The sequence below is a fragment of the Centruroides vittatus genome, unplaced genomic scaffold (assembly GCF_030686945.1).
Source record: "Centruroides vittatus isolate TY-2023 unplaced genomic scaffold, ASM3068694v2 contig_1215, whole genome shotgun sequence".
Classification (NCBI taxonomy): Eukaryota; Metazoa; Arthropoda; class Arachnida; order Scorpiones; family Buthidae; genus Centruroides; species Centruroides vittatus.
In genome coordinates, this window is record NW_027120777.1 from 550,918 (window position 1) to 571,404 (window position 20,487).

Here is a 20,487-nt window from a genome sequence, read left to right on the forward strand (position 1 = left end):
ACATTTAAAATCAATTGTACAATTTACCCCAAAAACAGAAATAGAATTATGAATTTTAATGTTATGCTTTTATTTTAAACAGTTATAAACATATCTATAAACATCACTATTTCAGCAACATTTTAAAATGGAAGAAAATGCAATAAACTGAAATTCTTAACAAAACACAAACAGACTCCAGTTAAAAACATTCGAGAGTTACTGATGTTTTCAATAGCTTTCAGCTATTATCGGGTACTTAATCTGATGATGACAATTTGTGTTTTGTTAGTAATTGTCCAGTTTTTGTGTGTTGGTTGTATCATGCGAAATTCTTATTTTAAAAAATTCCAAAAAATTAATTATCTGCAATATATATTTTTCCGTTCATATTTATTATTTAATGAATGACTTTTAGAAGAGTTGCCATTTAGATCTTATATTACTCTTAACTGCTTTATGTTTAAATAAAATAAAAGAAATTCAAGTTTTATTTTAACAGGATTTAATCTGAACTAAAAAAAACAATATTCAGAAAACCTTTATATGAAAAATGCCATTTGCAAGTATGATCAGTCTTCTAAAAGCTATATTTAAATATCCACAAACTTCTATTTAAATAATATTTACAAACTTTAAATCAGATTTCGCTGAATTTTACAGAAATTACATCTAATCAATGCATTTTTTTTAACATTTTTTTTTCCTTAAGTATATTTATATCCCATGTTGAACAATATATGATTTTGCAATTTAAATATTTTCAGAAAGTTTTAAATTTACCTGTCATTTTTGACTGACATATTTGCTGATTAACTTAAAGAATCATCATATTTCTGGATTTGCTCTTGCAAATTTTTATTGGTATAGTTGAGAAATTGTTCATTTTATAGATTGCAGTTAAAACTCAGTGGATAATAGAAAGAAATTAAATTTTAAATAACAAATTTTCTTCAATTTTTTCTTAAACCATGTCTGTGAACAAAAAAAAAATTATTAGATTTGGTGATCATCTTCGGAAGAGATACTGAAGGATATATTTATCCACTAATACAATTAATCTGCTGATAGCAGAGATACACTATCAATAGATTAATTTTACTAGTGTCTAAATTTAATTACTAGCAGATATAACCTATTGCAATCACATTACTAGATTTTAAATTAAAAAAAATGTCTACTCTTTGCAGTTTAAAAGAGTATTAAGAAAATTCTAATTACTTTCATCTACCAATTTTTAATCCATTGAATAGGAATTTAAATCATAGCTAGTCACATACTAAATACATTCATAAAACACATTAGTAATATATACTGTATTGTTTAAAGGTAATTATAGATTGATACACAACTATAGCTCAAATTACAAATAAGTAAACCACTTAATTTTTCTATCAAATTAATTAAATACATGCAAGAATTTCTAAAAATTATTAAGATATAGTTTGGTAAATTATATATAATTTTAATTAATTTATCGACAGATTTATAGCTTGTTATTTTAGAGATTAGCTAGTAGCATAATTCAAAAGTTATTGATTAGTATAGATCATCAATATATATTTTTAGTGAGAGTATAATATATTCAATAAAATCCAGTAACCAGTATATCAAAACTACCTTTAAATGTAAATCTTAGCTTGGATTTATTTTTAAAATTTGTACATTTCAGCTAAAATTTACATTCTCACATATATAAATTAGATAATAAATTGCATAATAGTATAATCAAAGACAAAATTGGAAGAACTGAAGGTTTCACTGTCATACAAATATTCTAAACTTGGCTGCCAGACTGCTTGAACTTCAATGCCCTGTCTGGCTATGCCATTACAACTGAAATTAAAAAGGAAAAAAAGCCGAAAGTTGACTTTCAAAGCAGATGTTACTGTATAGAACAGGAAATACTGAAAAAGATTCTATTCATTACAAAAAGATTAGAAGATAAAAAAAATAGCAGGTTTTCTTCAACATTTTCTCATAAAAAAAATATATAGTTATTTGATAATTTTCGCATGTTTATAACTCATTTAGCTTCTTACTAATTCAATTATATTTTAACAATAATTTAGAGAGTATTAAATTTAATTTTTAAGTAAAAAAATCAAGTTCAAAATATAAAATTAGTAGAAGTTACCTTTAGATAAATTACACATATATAAGTATACAAGCATTGACCTAAAAGTAACTTCTACTGAGAGACATTCAAATCACTGCGTTTTCGGATTAATATTTTAAATTACACTCGATTAATATATTAGAAATGCTCATAAACACTAAATATAATGCAATAGGAACTTATATGATTCACCTTTTTATCATAAAATAGCAAAATTTAACAGGAGAACTTTTATTGCCGCTGCCTTCTCTTCTGCTTTGCCGGTTTAAAACGCCCTTCACAACATGACCTTTACTTAGAACTATAGAGAGGCGCTACGATCAAAATATCAACAAAATTGTCTCCTTAAAATATTAATTTAATTAAAGAAATATTTAATTTGTATAAAATTAAATAATTCATAATTATTGACGTCAATATTGTTTAAATTTTATATATTAATATAAATACTAGAGGCGCTCATATTGATAATATTTCGTGACGTCAATGCTATCAATGTATTTTACGTACGGATATCAAATAGTTTTCCTTTTAATTTTTAACGCCTGATTAAACACAGTTTCTACAATAAAGATGTCGGGAGGAAGAGTTATTAATTTCTCTGCAGGACCGTCCAAAGTTCCCACAGAGGTAAGAGGGATAATTTTGATCATTAATTAATTAAAATATATAAAAATAATTTATAATTTGAAATGCATTTGATTAAAGCGTGTCCATTAACAATGCATTAATTACTTTAAAAAAATTAATAAACATCAAATTACAATTAGTTTGCTATTTTCCATTGTGTTTTCTAGTTGTTTTTTTTTGTCAGTCTGTAATTTGAGAACATTATCAACGTAAATTTCATGCCTTAAAGGGTTAAATTATTATTATAAATGATTATAATGCTTACATATTGTAACACTTGATAACACTACGGAATTATGACGTAATTTGAATTTCATTGTATAATTTAAATTACGAAGTAACGCTGGAACAGAATTGTTATCATTTTATTATTATAAATCAATCTGTATATAAAAAAATCAAATATTTTAAATTTAATATTTCAAAATAAATTTTAAAATTTTTTGAAAACAAAAAAAAATATTCTTTCATCGTTACTTACGTAAGAGCTGCTGCTTTTACGGTCGCGCCCTCTACGAGTGATGAAATTTGAGCAATTTTAATCAAATTATTTAAAAATTGAATCGGTTAAAAATTATTGAAATATTTATTTTATTAAGAATGTGACTATAATAATAATTATTATTATTTATAAAATGTAACTATAATTAATAATTTTGAAAATAAATAATTTTTTCTCTTGTATAAAAGAATTTAGGTTATAAAAAAAAAAGTCATTTGGTAACATGTCTGAGACGACGACCTTGCAACAAGTTTTATCATTTTATAATTTACAACTGATACTGTTGTTATCGATGTTATCAATGCGCTTTTAATTGACTTCAAATCAAAGCATAGTTTTGTACACGTATTTTCTAGTATAAAACATAAATTTTTATTTGCCATTTAAATTTTGAAGCGCATTTACAAATTTTAATTACAAATTTTTTAATTGTACTTCTTATAATTCCGTCTTATGGACACTAGGGGATTTTTTTCGTGTCCATGAAAGAGTAGGCTGGCCTGTAATGTATGAATTGGCTCCATCCATTCACGAAAATTTCTCAATGGCACCAGTCTGCCGCTCTGGAGGAGCGGCAGACTGGTGCCTTTACCACTTCGCCACGCTAAATCCCATATCAGTCACACTGAAAAACATAAAAGTAATTAATTGTTTTACAGATTGGCTGCTTCTAGGTGGCAAGCCATTACTAAAAGAAACCAAAAACATAGTTCATTTCCTATGAATCGGAATATGTTACTGCTTTGTTCGCTTGAATGCGAGCAAACCAGTTAAGAAACACCAACCATAACCAATGTAAGAATGATGGATTTGTCTAAGAGTGCAAATAAAGTATATGATACATAAAGATTGAATTTGCTATTCAGTATAGTCGCTTTTTAAATTAAATATTTAATTCGTTTTGTTTTCGTTTTTAAATCAATAGTTATAATCCCATACATTGAATTTTTTAATTAATTAAATAATTTTTAATTAAAAAACACCGTATTTGATATCTGTTCTTTCGTTAACTTACACTAGAAATTGTATTAACAGGCCTACATTCTTTCAATTAATAGCGCTACCTCTTAAAGCGCCAATGAATACCTGTAAACGACTCTTTCCTGCAAATAACTTCGTAAATAGAGAAACCTTTCAGTATTCATGAAATTAATAAAGCGTACGATTTGGCATTGCAAAGGGCATTATCACCAAATCATGTAATTTTCAAATTTAAACTTGTGTATAGACCTAATTACTGTAGACTAATTTTATTGTTTAAGATTTTTCTCCAAATTAGAGATTTGGAGTAAGTTTGGCTGCATCGCAGTAAGCTTTAATTTCTTTGAGATGGATGTCTTTTTCAGAAGTAATTTTGATTTATTTAAATATGAAAAACATTTTAGATAAAATTAGATGTATATCCTTAAAGTTTCAGCCTTCTAAGTGCGATGACAATGAATTTTAATGATGGGCCATCCCCTAAAACATCTGCACTACCTTCGTCATCCCGAAACCCGAGAGACATAATACTGAATTATTAAGATGATACTAAATTATCATACTAAACCGATTACATCTCTCTTTGAACTATCCGATCAAGTTAAATTATATTCTAGTGGAATGGTGATTCGTACAGAATTTAAAGTTTTCTAACATTTAAAAAGTAATAGGAGTGAAAGCTGCAATCAGTGTTCTGATAAGATTAAAATTCATACGTTTAATCGATTGACTACGTCACGATTTATATACCACTACCATATAAGATTAAATAAATTTTTCAGATAAATGCAAAAGTTTTTTCAAAGTTTTTGATAAGAGACTTCAATTCGAGATCTCTTATTGCCTCAATTGCCCATTGCTACTACTTTAACTTTAGCGTTCATATTTTCTGTTTTTATAAAATGTGAGTTAGCCCTTTGTGAGCCCTGAGTAAGCAGTGATGAGCAACCTTTCTGAGTGCGGGCCGCAAGCAATTTTCTTTTTTTCTTACGTAGTGGCAGCAAATTAGGATCTTGAGGGCTGCAAGCGGCGCGCACCCCGCGGCCCTCAGGTTTCTCATTACTGCCATGAGGTCTTCAATTACTTTGAACGAATTAAAATGCTGTAAAAAGAAATAAATAAAAATGCGAATAAAATTTGAAATTTTATTTATAATAACAATATAAATATAAAAATGATGCTAGACAATTGTTTGTTTATACAATTATACAATAACACTTATTTGAATGTGAATTATGTTTGATTTCTATATAAATTATTACTTAAATGTATCACAAAATTGATATCTAGAATAATCATCAGGTTTGTGAATGTTTTTATTCATTAGGCATCTATTTACTAATATAAAAGTGTTTTAGAAATTTCCTCATATTACAGTTTCGATCAGTTTTTTCTTTGTTTCGTCTTTGCATAACGACGTTTCACCTTTCTCTTTGGTTTTACCTTTAATTTTTCTCTTCTTCCTCTGGGTGACGTACTTCTTGGAGATAAGGGTCTTGGTGAAAGTCTTCTCGAATATTGTTCCTGTCTAATTTGGGGTCTGTATTTTGGTATTTTCTTCTTTTTGAGTGTTACACGTGAATCTACAGACCTATCTCCACTAATCCCTTTAGAAGTTGAAGGTTCGGACGTTTGTGTTGAAACTGGAACATCAACGATGACATTTAAGGGTGTTTTAGGTTCACTTATCACAGGTTTGCTTATTTTATCAGAAATTATTTTAACAGTTTCTAGGGAATCATCGGATATTACAGGTACTCCATTACTGAAAGGTTCAGTAACTGTCCGAATGAAACTTTTAGGTCCGAACAAGGATGATTCAAACTGTTCGTCTGATCCGCTTGACGATGAAGGTATGGGCCATCCTCTAAATTTATAAAGTTTTACTTTAGATTTAGTTATGGGCGGAAGTACATCTTTCTGTTTTTCAGAAATTTCCTCTTCCTGTTCAGTTTCATCTGATGTATCCCAAAATTGTATATCTGTTCGTCTCTTCTTATATTGTTTTCGTTTACCTTCTGATGGTTTTTCAAATACACTTCTTCTTCTTCGAATAGTTCGTTTGTGCAATGATTCTGATGAATCTTTATCACGTCTAGATCTTCTGTATCGAGATTTAATTTCTCGAACATCCTCAGGAGAATACTTCTTATCTTCGAATTTAACTTTTTTGGCCGGCTCACTAATTTTTTCAGGAAATGTTACTGTATCAGATGGAATTCCTTTCTTAAATTTAGTAACTTTTAATCGTCTTTCTTTATCAGGCTCAAGGCTGCTTATATCAGAGAAATATTTATCAGGTTTTGTAATTTTATCTTCAGGCTTTTGGAGTTCATCTATTTCAGTAACTTCAAGTTCAGATTTTATCATCGGTGATACAAGAATGATTGGTGTTAAATCAGATTCTTTATCTATTTCAGATATGACTTCATTGTATGTTTCAGTAGATGATTTACTCTCATCCGGAAAGACTTTTCCCTTTCTTTTGGGAGCTCCGTAATAATGTAAAAATTTTGGAATGTAATCGATAATGCCCTTTCTTTTAACTTTTGTGGCATCCTCAGATGAAGAAGGCTCACTGTTTTTCAATAAAACTTTTCGCTTTCGAAAAAAAGGAAATTTTCTCTTTTCCCTGTCTTCACATTTTCGTTTCGAAATTTTTTCAACGGGCATTTTTTGTAAATAATCTTTACTTGTTGTAGGGATTTCTGAAAGTGATATTAACTGTTCTTGCTCAGCAGATGTTGTCGGTGTAATTCTAGTTTTATCGGGGGAAATTGCTTCATCTGTTACTTCAGCAGACGTTGATGGTTCAAACGTATCGCTAGAAAACAATCTTTTAATTATACTTTTTCCAGTAGGTTTAATTTTAAAAATTACGGGTTTCTGGCTTTCCTCGCCCGCTTGTAAAATTTCTTTAGGTATAAATGATATCGTTTTAGATTCTTCGTTGATCGTTTTATCTGCACTCGATAATTCCTGTTCAAACTCCTCGCGTGTCATTTTTGTGCCAAATTCATCATGTTCTAATGACTCAGTCATAGATTTAATTTCTTCAGTTTTTATTTCATCTGTAACTGCAAACGCTTTTTCTTTAGATCTTTGAGGTGTAACTTTAACATCAGGTGATAAAATTTCAGAAACTTCATCTATATATATCTGTGGTTGCTCTTCTTCATATGCGTCTGAAACTGCTTTCTCAAGAATTTCTGGAATATCTTTGGATAATTTTGATGGTAATTCTTCTTTACATATAGATTCTTCATATTCTACAATTGATGATAGAGACTTTTCGTTATCATCTTCTTCTTCAGATACAGACTCTTGTGGTTCGCGTTTTGCAGAAAAAGTTCTTTTTAATACCGAAAATATATTTTCAGGTATAAATTTCTGAAGAAATGTTTTGTGTTCTTCTCTTTTAACTGTGGGTACAGTTGGCAAAGACACAGATTTTTCCACTAAATAAGGTTTAATAGTAGTCAACGGATATTCGGATGGAAATTGGATAGGAGACAACTCTATTTTCTTCGTAACGATTTCTTGAGTTGGAACTTTTTTCAACAAGAACGTCTCTGGACCGAGATCACTTTCTTGTAAAATTGGTTCAGATTTTGATGAACTTAATCGAACTTTTTTCATAAATTCATCAGCAGAGAAAGCAGGAATGGTACTAAATTTAGATACTTTCATATGTGGCTCTGATTGCCGAAATGAGATTTTTGGGACCTTAATTTTCAGTTCTTCAGTTGTTGTAATCGGGATTTTATGCGATTTTAAGGACGATTCAGTTAAATCTTCAATTTGTGGACTCGGTTTTTCGTCAATTACTTTTTCAAATGCGTCTTCATACTGTTCTTTAACCTTTCTACCATTTTTGTCGATTTTTTCAGTTATATCTTTTTTCAGACTTGTCGTAGATATTCCAGGCATAGGTTCGTATTGGGTTTCTAAATCTTCACATATAATTTCATCTGGAAATTTTGTTTCTTCTGTTACTTTAAGCTGCGACAATGATAGTAAAGACTCTTCGGATTCTATTTTTCCGGGGACAATCTTTCTTGAAGCAAATAATCTTGTAAAAATAGATGGTTCGTGTGATTTTGGAACTGTAGATTTAGTTTTCATAATGTTCTTTACTTGGCTTGTTTTCTCTTTTAAAATATTTTTAAATTTATCGTACCTTGATTCATGTTTGATTTCATCAGCATCAATTACAATTTCGGAATCGTCAGACTTCGCAGGAATCTCTTTATCAAGAGTTTCAGTTAGTGTAATTTTTGGTGGTGGGATTAAATCAGAATCAGCTTTTAATGTTTTTAAAACTTTGTAAGGCTTTCTACTTGGAATTTCCAGATTTTTAGAAAAGTTATTTCTGATTGGTATCCCGTTTAATATTATTTCCATAGCTATAATATACTCATCGTCAAATTTCTTCAGCATATTTGAGATATTTTGAAGAGATAATGTCGGGAATAATACAGCTAGACGTAAAAATTTCTTTCTATTGCGTTCATCTAATAAATTTAAGTCTTCACGAAAATCATTTTCAAACGTTTTCAGCAAATTTTGAAAATTCTTCACTAAACGAGTCTTCAAATAACGTCTAACGCTAATTACTCCTAACATAATTAAACAAATTAAAACTAACAAGAGAAGAATAACGAACAAAATTAGAGAGAGAGAATTTTCTATGACATCAAATGGATGATATTTTGGCTTGAAAAGTATACATTCCGAATCGCTGAAAAAGAACAATGGGATAATTTAGTCGTTGTTTTTATTAATTAATATTTTGATTGGAAACAAATTTAATTTTTATTAAAAAAAATAATACCTCCCTTATTTATCGAAGTATCACATAAACAGGAATATTCATAAAAGAATGGTAAGGTTGCACAGACGTGTATTTTCTGTATTCTTCATCATAGTCATGGCATGTCTCATTCGGACTTGCAACTGCCCAATATGATGTGCGTTATTCAAAGTCTGTCTGTGTGCACGCCTTTCATCACCCGGCATACATCCAAGCAGTAGTCAAATTTCTTCCAGATCTCATCGAGCCTGCCCGGCCTCCATAGCACGGTTACTTCTTTTTCGGAAATCTCGGAGGGATTGGAGCATTGGAGTATGTGAATTGTATTTTTCACGAATTCCAGTAGGACGAATCACGTACAGTTAGGTACAGGGAGCGGGCTGGCCACTTTGAAGAAGGTGATTGTGTCCGCAGTACGTCCAATCCAGTGCCGCCAAGATTGGGTCTAGAGAAAAACTGGTCACCCTATACGCAGAGGCGACAATTACATAAAGGCTAAAAAGGCGATACCAAGAGCCTCGTGCCTTCAGAGGCCTTGCAAATTTGGTAGTATATTTTAATATTTAAATTATAAAATTAAAAATATTGTACTGCTATCTGTTACATCTGCAGAACGATAACTTTCAAAGTTAAAATTAATCATGAACTACTCAGAACAACAATGTGTCTTTTTTTTTTTATTTTTTATTTTAACTTTTCCGCCCTGTGGGCACTAAGAGGGCCTCTTTTAGTAGGCCCATTATGGGTTCGGCCAGGCCCACAATGGGACGGCCGGGTGGTGAGGGACGGGGCCCGACATATCCGAACGGATCACCCCCCGAAAAATTCCTGGGGATTAACAACAATGTGTCAGAAGACTTTCTTCATTTTCGATCTTATTTTTATTACTTTATTCTGTGTTTTACTATCTGTTTCTATATTAAAAATGTTCATATTATTGTTGACAAAGTAAGTCTATCCTCTACATCCATCACTCTTTTAATAGGCCTCAAATAAATTTTGCCTAGGGCTTCGTATATCCTAGGGTCGCCTCCGCCTATACGAGATGAAGTTTGGACAGCTGAGAGATAAATCGTGAATGAATATGTGAATTACATTTCATCGAAAACAGAAGGAATTAAACTTCTGTGAAACCTCACCATTCTTTTATGAACACCCTATGTGTAGTAGGTTACATTAGCGGATTTATCGATTTGTGCAACTCTGCAAGTGAAAAGGGCCCGAAATTCTACGTATTCCCGAAAAGGCTTAAAACTAAACTTAAGCTTAGTTTTATGATTCGATTTACTTCTATTTTTATTTTATTGTATATTTAATTAAACATTTACTTACTGATTACAATATCCGCTCCCATCCAGACAAAACTCTCCAAGATGTTTCCTAAAGAGAATGTTTTCAGCAACTCCTACTCGTAACTGTGTAAGAGACTGACATTTCTTATCCTTCAAGCAGCAGATATCGCATGGATTGGCTCTACATTCGCATTCCTAAATATTAAAAATGTCAGATAATATATAATCATTATTGAGACAAAAGAAAAATTGATACATTATTGTTCATATTTCAAAATATTACTATTATAATTTTTAAATATTCAATGTGTGAAAAAATAAATGCGTAATTGGATTGAAAAGCAGCTTACTTCCAAGTGAAAACGATGATAACAAACGCTTGCATTACAAATTCCATTAAGACAAGTTCGTGAATAGCCAGCACAATATTCGCCATTCGATATTAAAGTTCTTCTTTCGCATTCGGGCGACCACCCATCACAATAAACTACATCTAAGCATTGCTCCAAATGAGAAGTGCATATTTTATACTCATTCCTTGATATTATTTGCCCATCCAGAGTACAACAAGGCGATTCTCTGGCGCTACAACTTTTATTTTGGCTTCTTCTTATGAAGCAAGGTGTATCATTCATGCTTCCTTCAGGGGCACAATTAGGATCCACATTATCGCAGTTCTCTTTTGGGCCACAATCACATTCTTCTCCTGATTCAGTGATACCATTTCCACATTTTGGTATTTCTAGCTTACTCAAACACCAAGCACCTAAATAAAATAAGTACTTAAATAGGAACAGTCTCTTAAATATAAATGTTAAAAATTTGATAATACTGACCTCTTCTATGAATCAACGACGATATAGACTCTATACTATAATTAGATAAAAATATTTTAGTTTTTGAATTTGGATTAATAATATTGTGCATAAGGAATGTCTCTGTATTCTTAGAAATATTCGAATTTGTATTGTAATCGTGAAATGCACCGAAACCATGTCCGATACCATGAGCGAATGACAATGCGATTTCTAAACGTGGTCTCATTCTAGCACCGATTTTAGTCGAAGTAATTCCAGTATTCCTAGAGATGTTATCTACTTTGGAATTCATACAAATGCCATTTCCACTTATCGACCCTATTCGTGCCATCCCTCCTCTGATATGTTTGAAAAAACGATGAACAAAAAAGTGCACTAAACAAAACTCATTCTGATAATTGCCGGTTTCTCGTAACAAAGACGAAGCTCTTGCAAATTTTTGCATGGCTGTAGCTTTGAAAGGGTAATTTTCGTTCTTCCAGTCCTTAAAAACTGTAATCTTTTTCAACTGAAGGCCAATATTATCCGGCAAAGAATTTCTGTTGAAGTCTGTATTACGAAAAATCTTATCTGCGAACTGTACATAAGCGCTCATTTCGTGTAACAAATAATTGCTGGAATTGCCACCAGCGTTATATAATGTAGGATCAATAACCATTTCTATCGTACAAACTTTTTTAGTAAAACTAAAATCATTCCTCTCGTTTCTGTTTCTCCAATTACGAGATGAAAATTTACTGTCGATTATATGCCTCTTAATTCTTTCCAAATTATTACATTTTAAGTAATTACTTTCATCAGCAATAATATCCGAATCTCTATAGATAACAGCATCGAAATTTACTTGATCATTAATATAATTTGATGCTGGTTCAATATTATATAATATTTCTTGCGATTGAATGATACTCTGAAAGATTCCATTGTTAAAATATCCAATTACAAATGATCGAGGAACATCTATTAGTACACCATTGTACACTTCAACTCCAAGATCATTTAGTTTTGATATTTTACTGCTGTTTGCATCGTAAAATTGTACTAATGTATCCGCAGCTATCACATCCTCTGTTGCTGGTTCTGCGACAATACGAAAATGGCGACGAAAGGCAAAAAATTCTAAATTTACTTTCTTCTTATATAAACTACGCTCTCTTCTGAATGTCATCATCTGTCTTCCCGTTTTAATGTTGCTTTCGTTCTTAGATCTGGAAAGATATAGAATTTCGTAGTTCTTAAGAAATGGAATGGGATACCTTCGAGAATCGGACGCTTCCATTTTATCATTAATGCCGGTTAAACAGAAGAATAAGATAAAATAAATCATCATAAAATACGACATTTTGTCATGACAACTTAAAATAATTTGTCTTTTCTGTTATTAAATCATGAAAGTCAGTAATAGATAAAAATCACAATGTTCTATTTTTCCTTTTATGGAACAAATTCAAATTTAAGTAGAACTCTTCGCGTAGAACAAGTTGCCAAATTATATTTTAATTGATTTCACGTGAAAATTACGACAAAGTTTTTCTTAATAACTTACAACACACAATCTAATATAATAATAATATGTAATATAAAAACATTTTTCGTGTGTTGAAGTGTTTCGGTGCTGTAGCGTTACCAAAGAGGGGCCCAGAGGCTCAGTGGCGTGCCGAAATTGGAAGCGGTGAAAGCGCCGCTTCCCTTGTATTTTCTAAAATATAAATTCATATTGGGCGATTATTTTCATATTTTAACGTACTTTGAATTAATTAAAATTATATAATGCGGTTATAATAAAATATTAATTATCTTATTACAAATTTCTATACCACATGTGGAAAAAAAACGATAAGATTGCTATTGTATATTTGAATATCAGTGGCGGAATGGAAGCGCTGTATTCCCAATGGAAGCGTGAATCGCAATATTTATATTCGTGTCCGGACTCTATTGACAAGTAACTCTTACACATAAAAAGTATTATAATTAATGACGATCCGAACAAAGACGTACTAAAAGAATTATATGATTTAATATCATTTATTTTTACGGTACCATCTACCGGTGGGTCTGTTGAGCGCAGTTTTTCGACCACGAAGCTAATTCATACATTGCCAAGAACACTCGGTCGGAGGAAAGGTGATCGTCGCTAGCGTTGCTTTCGATAGAAAAAGAGCTTTTAAAAACGTTGATGGAATCAACGACCAGCGACTTTTATGATAAAAGTAATTAATGACTTTGCGGAAAAAATCGCCGAATAGAGTTAGTTTATAAAAAAATTAAAAAAAAACAAGTTTTTCTATCATTGTTTGTATCATATCAATTTGATTTGTATTGTGTATGTATTTGTATTTTAGTTCTAAAATACATAAATCGTTTATTTTTGTCATTTCCAGTATTTGTTTAAAACTTTTATGGAAATGAGGTTTCGGACAAGTCTGAACCGTCACGAAAAACGCGAAAAAACGGTTAGAGAAAAATTTATTAGTTTAAAAAACATAGGAAAAAGTCGTTTGTAGTCGGACACCTGTGAGTTTGCCGACAGGGTGCCGACTATGTCAAGAGGGTCGAGCGGTCGCGAAGGGTCGTATGTGGGCAATCGGCACTGAGACAGACTCTACGGTTACAAGAAACCGTTTATTTGACACGAAAGAAGCTTACAAGATTTCCGCGATCTTGGAAGTTCTAGGTCGGCAGCAGCCTCTGGGTCTTCCTCTCCTTTCGAATATAGTCTCATTTTGAAGGAGTGTCCCTAGGTCGCGAATGGCCAGTTCCCTCGACGACTCCGCGACTCCAGGACGATGCGGTCGACTTCCGTTGATGGAAAGATGTCGATCCGAGGTCGGGAGACGGAGACGAAGATGGGCACCAGACACACACACAACAATAGATCCGTCACTTGGAACTTTCGGGAGAAGAAGCCCTCGCGTCCTTGAATTCTCAGGTTTTATCTGTTTTCCTCCGATTCCGCTTTCCGATTGGTCTCTTCTCGTCACCTGGTGACAATTCGAAACCTTTCGGGGGCGCGGGAGAAGTCAAAATCGAAGTTTAATTCGATTCCCACTCGGAGATAGACGATCTACGTTTCCCCATTGTTCTATTGTTTAAAAGTTCGCGTCGTTTTCTTTAAGAAAAACTATTTCTAACTTCTATTTTTTTTTCCTCTAAAAAAATAATTTTTTTCTAAAAATAAATGATTTTAACGCGAATTTCAGTGAGGTTCGGACCTATCCAGAGCCTCACACACCCATTGTTTATATCAAACTGCCAGGCAGAAACTATAAATCGCGGAAGGAAGTCGTTCTATGATCGGTGGAAGATCGAATTCATCTTCGATTTTGACTTTTCTTCCGCTCCAGGTAAGAGTCTCGTTACGTTTAGTTACCAGGGACCAACCACTCGGGAAGCGTAATTGAGGGAGAATGACCAATCAAAATGGACGACAGAAAGAACGGAGATTGATATAATCCCTGACAATTGAGGACACCTCGCACTCGGTCACTCGGTTAACGTTCCGAATAGACGGCCGGATGGCCGAGCGATCAAGGTGGCAGCCTACCGCTCTGGGGGACCCGGGATCGAATCCGAACGGGTCGAATAATCCCCAGGAATTTTTCGAGGGGTGGTCCGTTCGGATATGTCGGGCCCGTCCCTCACCACCCGGTCGCCCCATTGTGGGCCTGGCCGAACCCATAATGGGCCTTCTAAAAAAGGCCCTCTTAGTGCCCACAGGGCGGAAGGAGTTAAAAAAAAAAAAACGTTCCGAATAATCAAAACGCCGTGTCAACGCACAAAAAAAAAAACAACAATTTCTCATCTATCGTGCCAACGTGTAACCCGTGCCACTTCGGACTTCGTCCATTGGCGTCCGGGACACGGTCTAAGTCTCCCAGTGCCTTACAGACTTGTCAACGCCACTGTCCCGGGACCACCTTCGATCGACCATCAAAGAACCACATCGACGCCCGGGACGTCAAAACGACTGGTTGTTCTAAAAGCAAACTATTTTGTACATAGTGTGTGTTTATTTTATGTTAAAATAAACGGTTTTGTCGGATACTTGTCGTCTTTGTCTCTTCCGCCCCCACGCACATACGAATGGACCCTAGACCAGGGATGGCAAACCTATGGCACGCGTGCCCAAAGTGGCATCATCTGGCAAGTAATGTATCATATGATTTCTGTCTTTTTCAATCATCCTTTCTGTTTATCACCTGATCATCTTTTTTTCAATCAGATTTTTTACATTTATTCGAATAAGCGTGTTTGTTTAATTTCTTTAAATATCATTATTCGAAGTCTAAGACATTGGCATGCATTAACATCTTTAAAACTAAGTATGCTTACAATATGGCACGCGGACTCAAAAAGGTTTGCCATCCTTGCCCTAGACCATCACTGACGCGCAATTAATTGATTGCCCCTGGAAGTCGGCTTTTTACAGAAACACAGCTTCCCTATCATCAAATGTCACGGCATTGCCACTGGGCCTGGTCTTTCCCTTACCATTGTAAATAAATAAACCAAGTACAGGAATGTAGCTTGTACACAATGCATATATTTTAATACAATATCTAAGAGTTTAATCTTCATCCACAATAGTACAGGGATGAATGTAGGTTTGCACAATCAGTTCCAGTTATGCTAAGATCGCATTGCAATATGGTTATTTTCTTCCTTTTGCTTTGTCAAAATAACCCACCACACTTTTAATAATTTTCTTCAGCTAGTATACAATAAACTCTATCTAATTTTATTTAATAGATAAATCAGTATACTTTCTTTTCAGTTTTAACTCCCATCTTTGGGCATTAAGCAGATTTGCCATTTTTGAGGTTTTACCTCTAGATTTAGAGGTTTGTTTCTAAGGGCATTTATTTCTCTGTGTTTATAAAAACATTCGTTGTAAATTAATAAAATTCAAGACCGAAAATAAAACTTCCTTCTGAGTTTTAATTGTCATTGTTTACAATAGTGTAGTTTAGTTTTAATCACTTACCAGCTTTATGAATTTCTGCCCAAAATTTAGGGAATTTTAGTTATAAGTCAAGGAAAAAGAATCTGTTGTCAAACTTATTAAGTATAGATTGAAATTAAGAAAAACCTACCAAAATGTTGTTTATTCAAAACAATCAAATTGGCTTAAGAAAAGGCAGCGGTTGTAGGAGTATGGGCATGTGAATGCAAAACTGAGGACTCTGACATAAAATGACATTTTCTATTAACATTTCAAATTATATAGATAAAAGGTTTATTGTTTTGAATGATACAGTAGTTGTAGTTGCTGCTGTATTGTTTAAGTTGTAATAAGTTTACACAGTTTTTGAAACTCATAGCAATCTAGAGGTATTTTCTACTATAGTTGGAGATTTTTAGTGGTAATTTGCTCTATTATTGAAGGTTTTGAGGCAATTTACTCCATAATTGGAAGTAGGTTTTACATAGTAGTAGAGTTGCCACCTATCCGGGTTTGACCCAGAGACTCCGGGATTCAGTGAGTTATCTCCGGGCTCTGGGGTTAATTAATATTTCTCCGGGTTGTGCAAGTTGAAATGAATATGTACAAAATTATGTGCAAACCGTCGCGTATATTTCTTCTCCCGTGTACCGAATTACTAGTGTGGTGGTCGTTGGCTTAAAGACATAACGTCTATAACTGGTATAGGCGCAGTGCTGCTGCGTGCTATGTAGTTGAACTCTCTCTTGTGACTGTTCTGTCAAGAGATGTCTATTGAGAGTGACTTGATATAGCCTACATAGGTGACAGTTTGATAATCAGTGTTCGTGTTGGTTGATGATTAATGGTAAGTTATAGTATATAGTTACTCCTATCGTCCCACGCTCTAGTCGGTCTCGAGCAGGTTAAATAGCATTACATAACAAACGCTCAAAATGTATATATATACAGTATATATATTTTTTGATTTTCGGATGTTTTTTAAGTCTCCAAATTTTTTCAAAAATTTTTACCCACGCAAAAAAATTTTATCGTGATTTTAATCAACCTTTAATGGTGCACGATTAATGCTTAATTGTTTTTTTATGGAATTTTTTAATCAAATTTCATTCATCGTTCTAAAGTTCTAGTGCACGGATTTTACTTTGGTAAAGTTATTTAAAGCTACTTTCTGATGTCAAAAACGACATCCAATAGTTTTTTAATTTTTTTAATTAATAGATTTTATTATATATATGTTTAATTAAGTCAGGGGATCGGAGATTGCAATAAAAAGTGTAATTTTTGAAAAATATTTAGAAATATACGGCCAGCTAGTATTTACCCTACTTTAGACCCTTCACCTCCTGAGACTTCTATGGAAACGTCCCCGGGTTTTTTTGGTTTCTTAAATCATCGTCTCTGGGCGAGACTAAGTTATGAGGTGGCAACTCTACATAGTAGCGCTAAGAAAATCTTTTCCACGTCCATTATAGATTTGCTAGTTCTACAATGGAGTTGCTGAAATTGATTATATCAAATCATCCACCATTAAAATATCAACAATCTATAATCTGTTTTGGTTTAAATCATTTCTCATGTCAGTAAATTGATTACTAATTGTATCATACCATAGTATTCAATTTAAAAATTAGTTTTTAATCTTTGTAAAATCATGTTTGTCTGAATTATTGTGAGTGTAGCTGAGAGATTCAAGCTACATTATACAAATATGACTATAGACTTCGGATCACCCTCAAGTCTATAGTCACATTTTTATTCGCGTTTTTCATGAACTATAGAGGGCGCTGAATTTTTACAAAATGGCTACTTTATCTGGGTCGCTTGTAACTAGTAATGTAAAATTAATCATATATTACTGCCCGATATAATGATATATGCTGCTTGCAGCTGTTTATCGAGAAATTTTATAGTAGCAGAACAATTATTGCTAGCGGGATACGTCTATCAAAGCAAGTGAACGAGATCGTTCTATGCATATTTGTGCCCTTTGTGTTAAAAACATCAGCTTTGACATTGTCCTATCAGGGTTAGATTTACAAGTAAAAAGCTATGTAAATTGTTGCTTAGGCTTCGACTTTCAAGCAGCCTCAAACATTTGTACAAAAAAAAAAAAAAAATTAAAGTCGAATTTTGTAATAAACATTTTTTTTACAAACCAACAAAACATACTTTACTTTTTATTTTGTGTAGTATTTCGTTAATTTTTTTCTAAGAATTAACGTAAGGTTTTTTTTTAAAAAAAAACGATAAAACCAATTTTAAAAAAGATTTTTAAAAGAATGGGTATAAAAATTTAATTAAATTCAGTTATAAAACAGAAGACTAGTGAAACCTCACATCGTTTTTTTCCAATAACCGTATTGAATCAGAGAGATAGTCTGATTTAATTTTTTTCTTTTTATGATTGACTTCTAAAATTGTGAAGGGCTTACATTCAGCTTAAGGCTTCGAAATGCTTAAATCCGACGCTGTGTCCCATACAAAATAACTGGCATTTTAACTTTAAGAAAATAACTTTTAAAATTGACAGCATAACTTGTTCGTGTAAAGTTGGACAATCGGGAAACTGCCAATTCTTAAGTCTAATTCACTCTTTCCCAATTCGGAGAAGCTCATAAATATAACCGATCGATTTCCGAATAATCATCTGTTTTTCGTGTGAGAATAGACGAAAACTTATATTAGGCTCCCGTAAATCTTCGAAATTGCAATTTGGAACGCGACAGAAAGCTTTGCTTCTTTTATTGTTATTCATATTTACTGCTGATAATACACAAGAATTAATCAAACGACCCAGATGGAATAGTTTTGTTTTTAAACACCAGACGGCGAGCATCCGGTGAAAAATGCGATTAATGTAGCTTTAAATACACAGGAAGCTAGTACATCTCTATCACTATTTCTCCCTATGCTTGTGTGGTATGGTTGCATCTAGCTTTATATACAGGGTGGTTATAATTAAAGTTGCCCTACTCGGACCTGTCTAGAGCCCGTTCTCGTGGACGTATTTTGATGAACCTTGGTATATATATTATATGGACCATGGGGAAAATGAAAATGCAAAAAAAAAAGATTTAGTTCAAATTTTTACCACTAGGTGAACAAAAGGCGCATGGAGAACAAAAACACAAAATGGAAACCCGCAAAAGGTTTTTATTCACAAAATTTGTTCAATGTGCAACCCATTTCTTGTTCCTCATGTGCTATTTGTTCACCTGGTGGTAAAAATTCAAACTAAATCTTTTCCTTTTTCCTTGCATTTTCCTTTTCCCCATGGTCCATATAACACATATACCAAGTTTCATCAAAATACGTCCACGAGAACGAGCTCTAGACAGGTCTGAGTAGGGCAACTTTAATTACACCAGTAACCACCCTGTATGTATATTAGAGATTCAAGATTCTGCATTCCTGAAATATTTAAAAAACTTTTAATAAAGGATTGCTTATTTAACATGAATGTATTCAATATTATTAGACTAAACACCTTTTTAAATAGAAGTCCTCATTTAGATTTCATTGCATAAATATTTTTAAGCTAATCATGTGATCTTGAATATTAACTAATTTAAACTTTAAATTGTTTGTAATGTTTCTAGAACAAAATTGCCTTATTCTCGATAACATTGTTATTAACGAATGCTTTTTACTTTAATTTGTAGGTACTAGAAAGAGTAAAACAGGAACTGCTTAATTATAATGGAGAAGGAATGAGTGTTATGGGTGAGGACATACACAACTTTTATTGCTTTTGTTTAAATTTTTTTATAATATTGATTTAAATATATGTAACTTTTTTTTAAAATTGGAATAATCTTTTAATTTTTAACTTGTCTTCCAAGTTTTTTTTTTTCTTATTTGGATGTTTTTAAGACAGCAGCCTACCACTCTGGGACCAGGATCGGATCTGGGCAGGTTGAAAAACCTTAGGAACTTTTTGGGAAGTGGTCTGTTTGGATATATTGGGCACTGTCCCTCATCCCATTAGGAGCTTGGTATTGTGAACCCATAATGAGCTTGCTAAAAAGATCTGATTAGTGGACCAACTTTGGATATGAACAGGTGTAAGAGTAATGCTAGTCTTGGATAGAAAAGATAGATAAACAAGCAAGGGAGGTAAACTATGATAACAGCAGATAGTGCAAAAGTTTAAGTAAAATTGCCAGATGGGGGAAATCCTTGTCTCTACAGTCTAACACATGTAGCATTACTGACCTCAACTTTACCACCATTAAAGATGTATTGCTTGCTTCATTAGTTAAAGTGACTCTGTTAACTCTAACAGGTTAGAAATATACACAGTAATTCACAAAAACCTAATGGATGTCAAATCTAAAATATTAAAAGAAAAGTGTTTTTTAATGTCTCTAAAGATAGATTGTAGGAACTCAAAAGTGCTAGAATT

At 32.6% G+C, this 20,487-nt stretch overlaps 2 protein-coding genes across 4 annotated transcripts in view; one reads left to right on the plus strand and one right to left on the minus strand.

Annotated features, from left to right (window-relative positions):
• LOC136986809 (pyruvate kinase PKM-like) overlaps positions 1-2,429 on the minus strand; it is a 34,450-nt gene extending 32,021 nt beyond the window's left edge. The window contains exon 1 of one of the 3 annotated variants that reach the window (XM_067284439.1): positions 2,291-2,429. The gene's annotated coding sequence lies outside the window, so the exon portion shown is untranslated. The remainder of the gene's footprint in view (positions 1-2,290) is intronic. The other 2 variants (XM_067284428.1, XM_067284433.1) reach the window with 2 other exon arrangements.
• A 147-nt stretch (positions 2,430-2,576) lies between these two features.
• Positions 2,577-20,487, plus strand: part of LOC136986838 (probable phosphoserine aminotransferase) — a 36,552-nt gene continuing 18,641 nt past the window's right edge. Inside the window, exons 1-2 of the mRNA XM_067284462.1 lie at positions 2,577-2,728; positions 19,745-19,805. Coding sequence (XP_067140563.1) covers positions 2,672-2,728; positions 19,745-19,805 — 118 coding nt within the window. The 5' untranslated portion in view covers positions 2,577-2,671. The remainder of the gene's footprint in view (positions 2,729-19,744; positions 19,806-20,487) is intronic.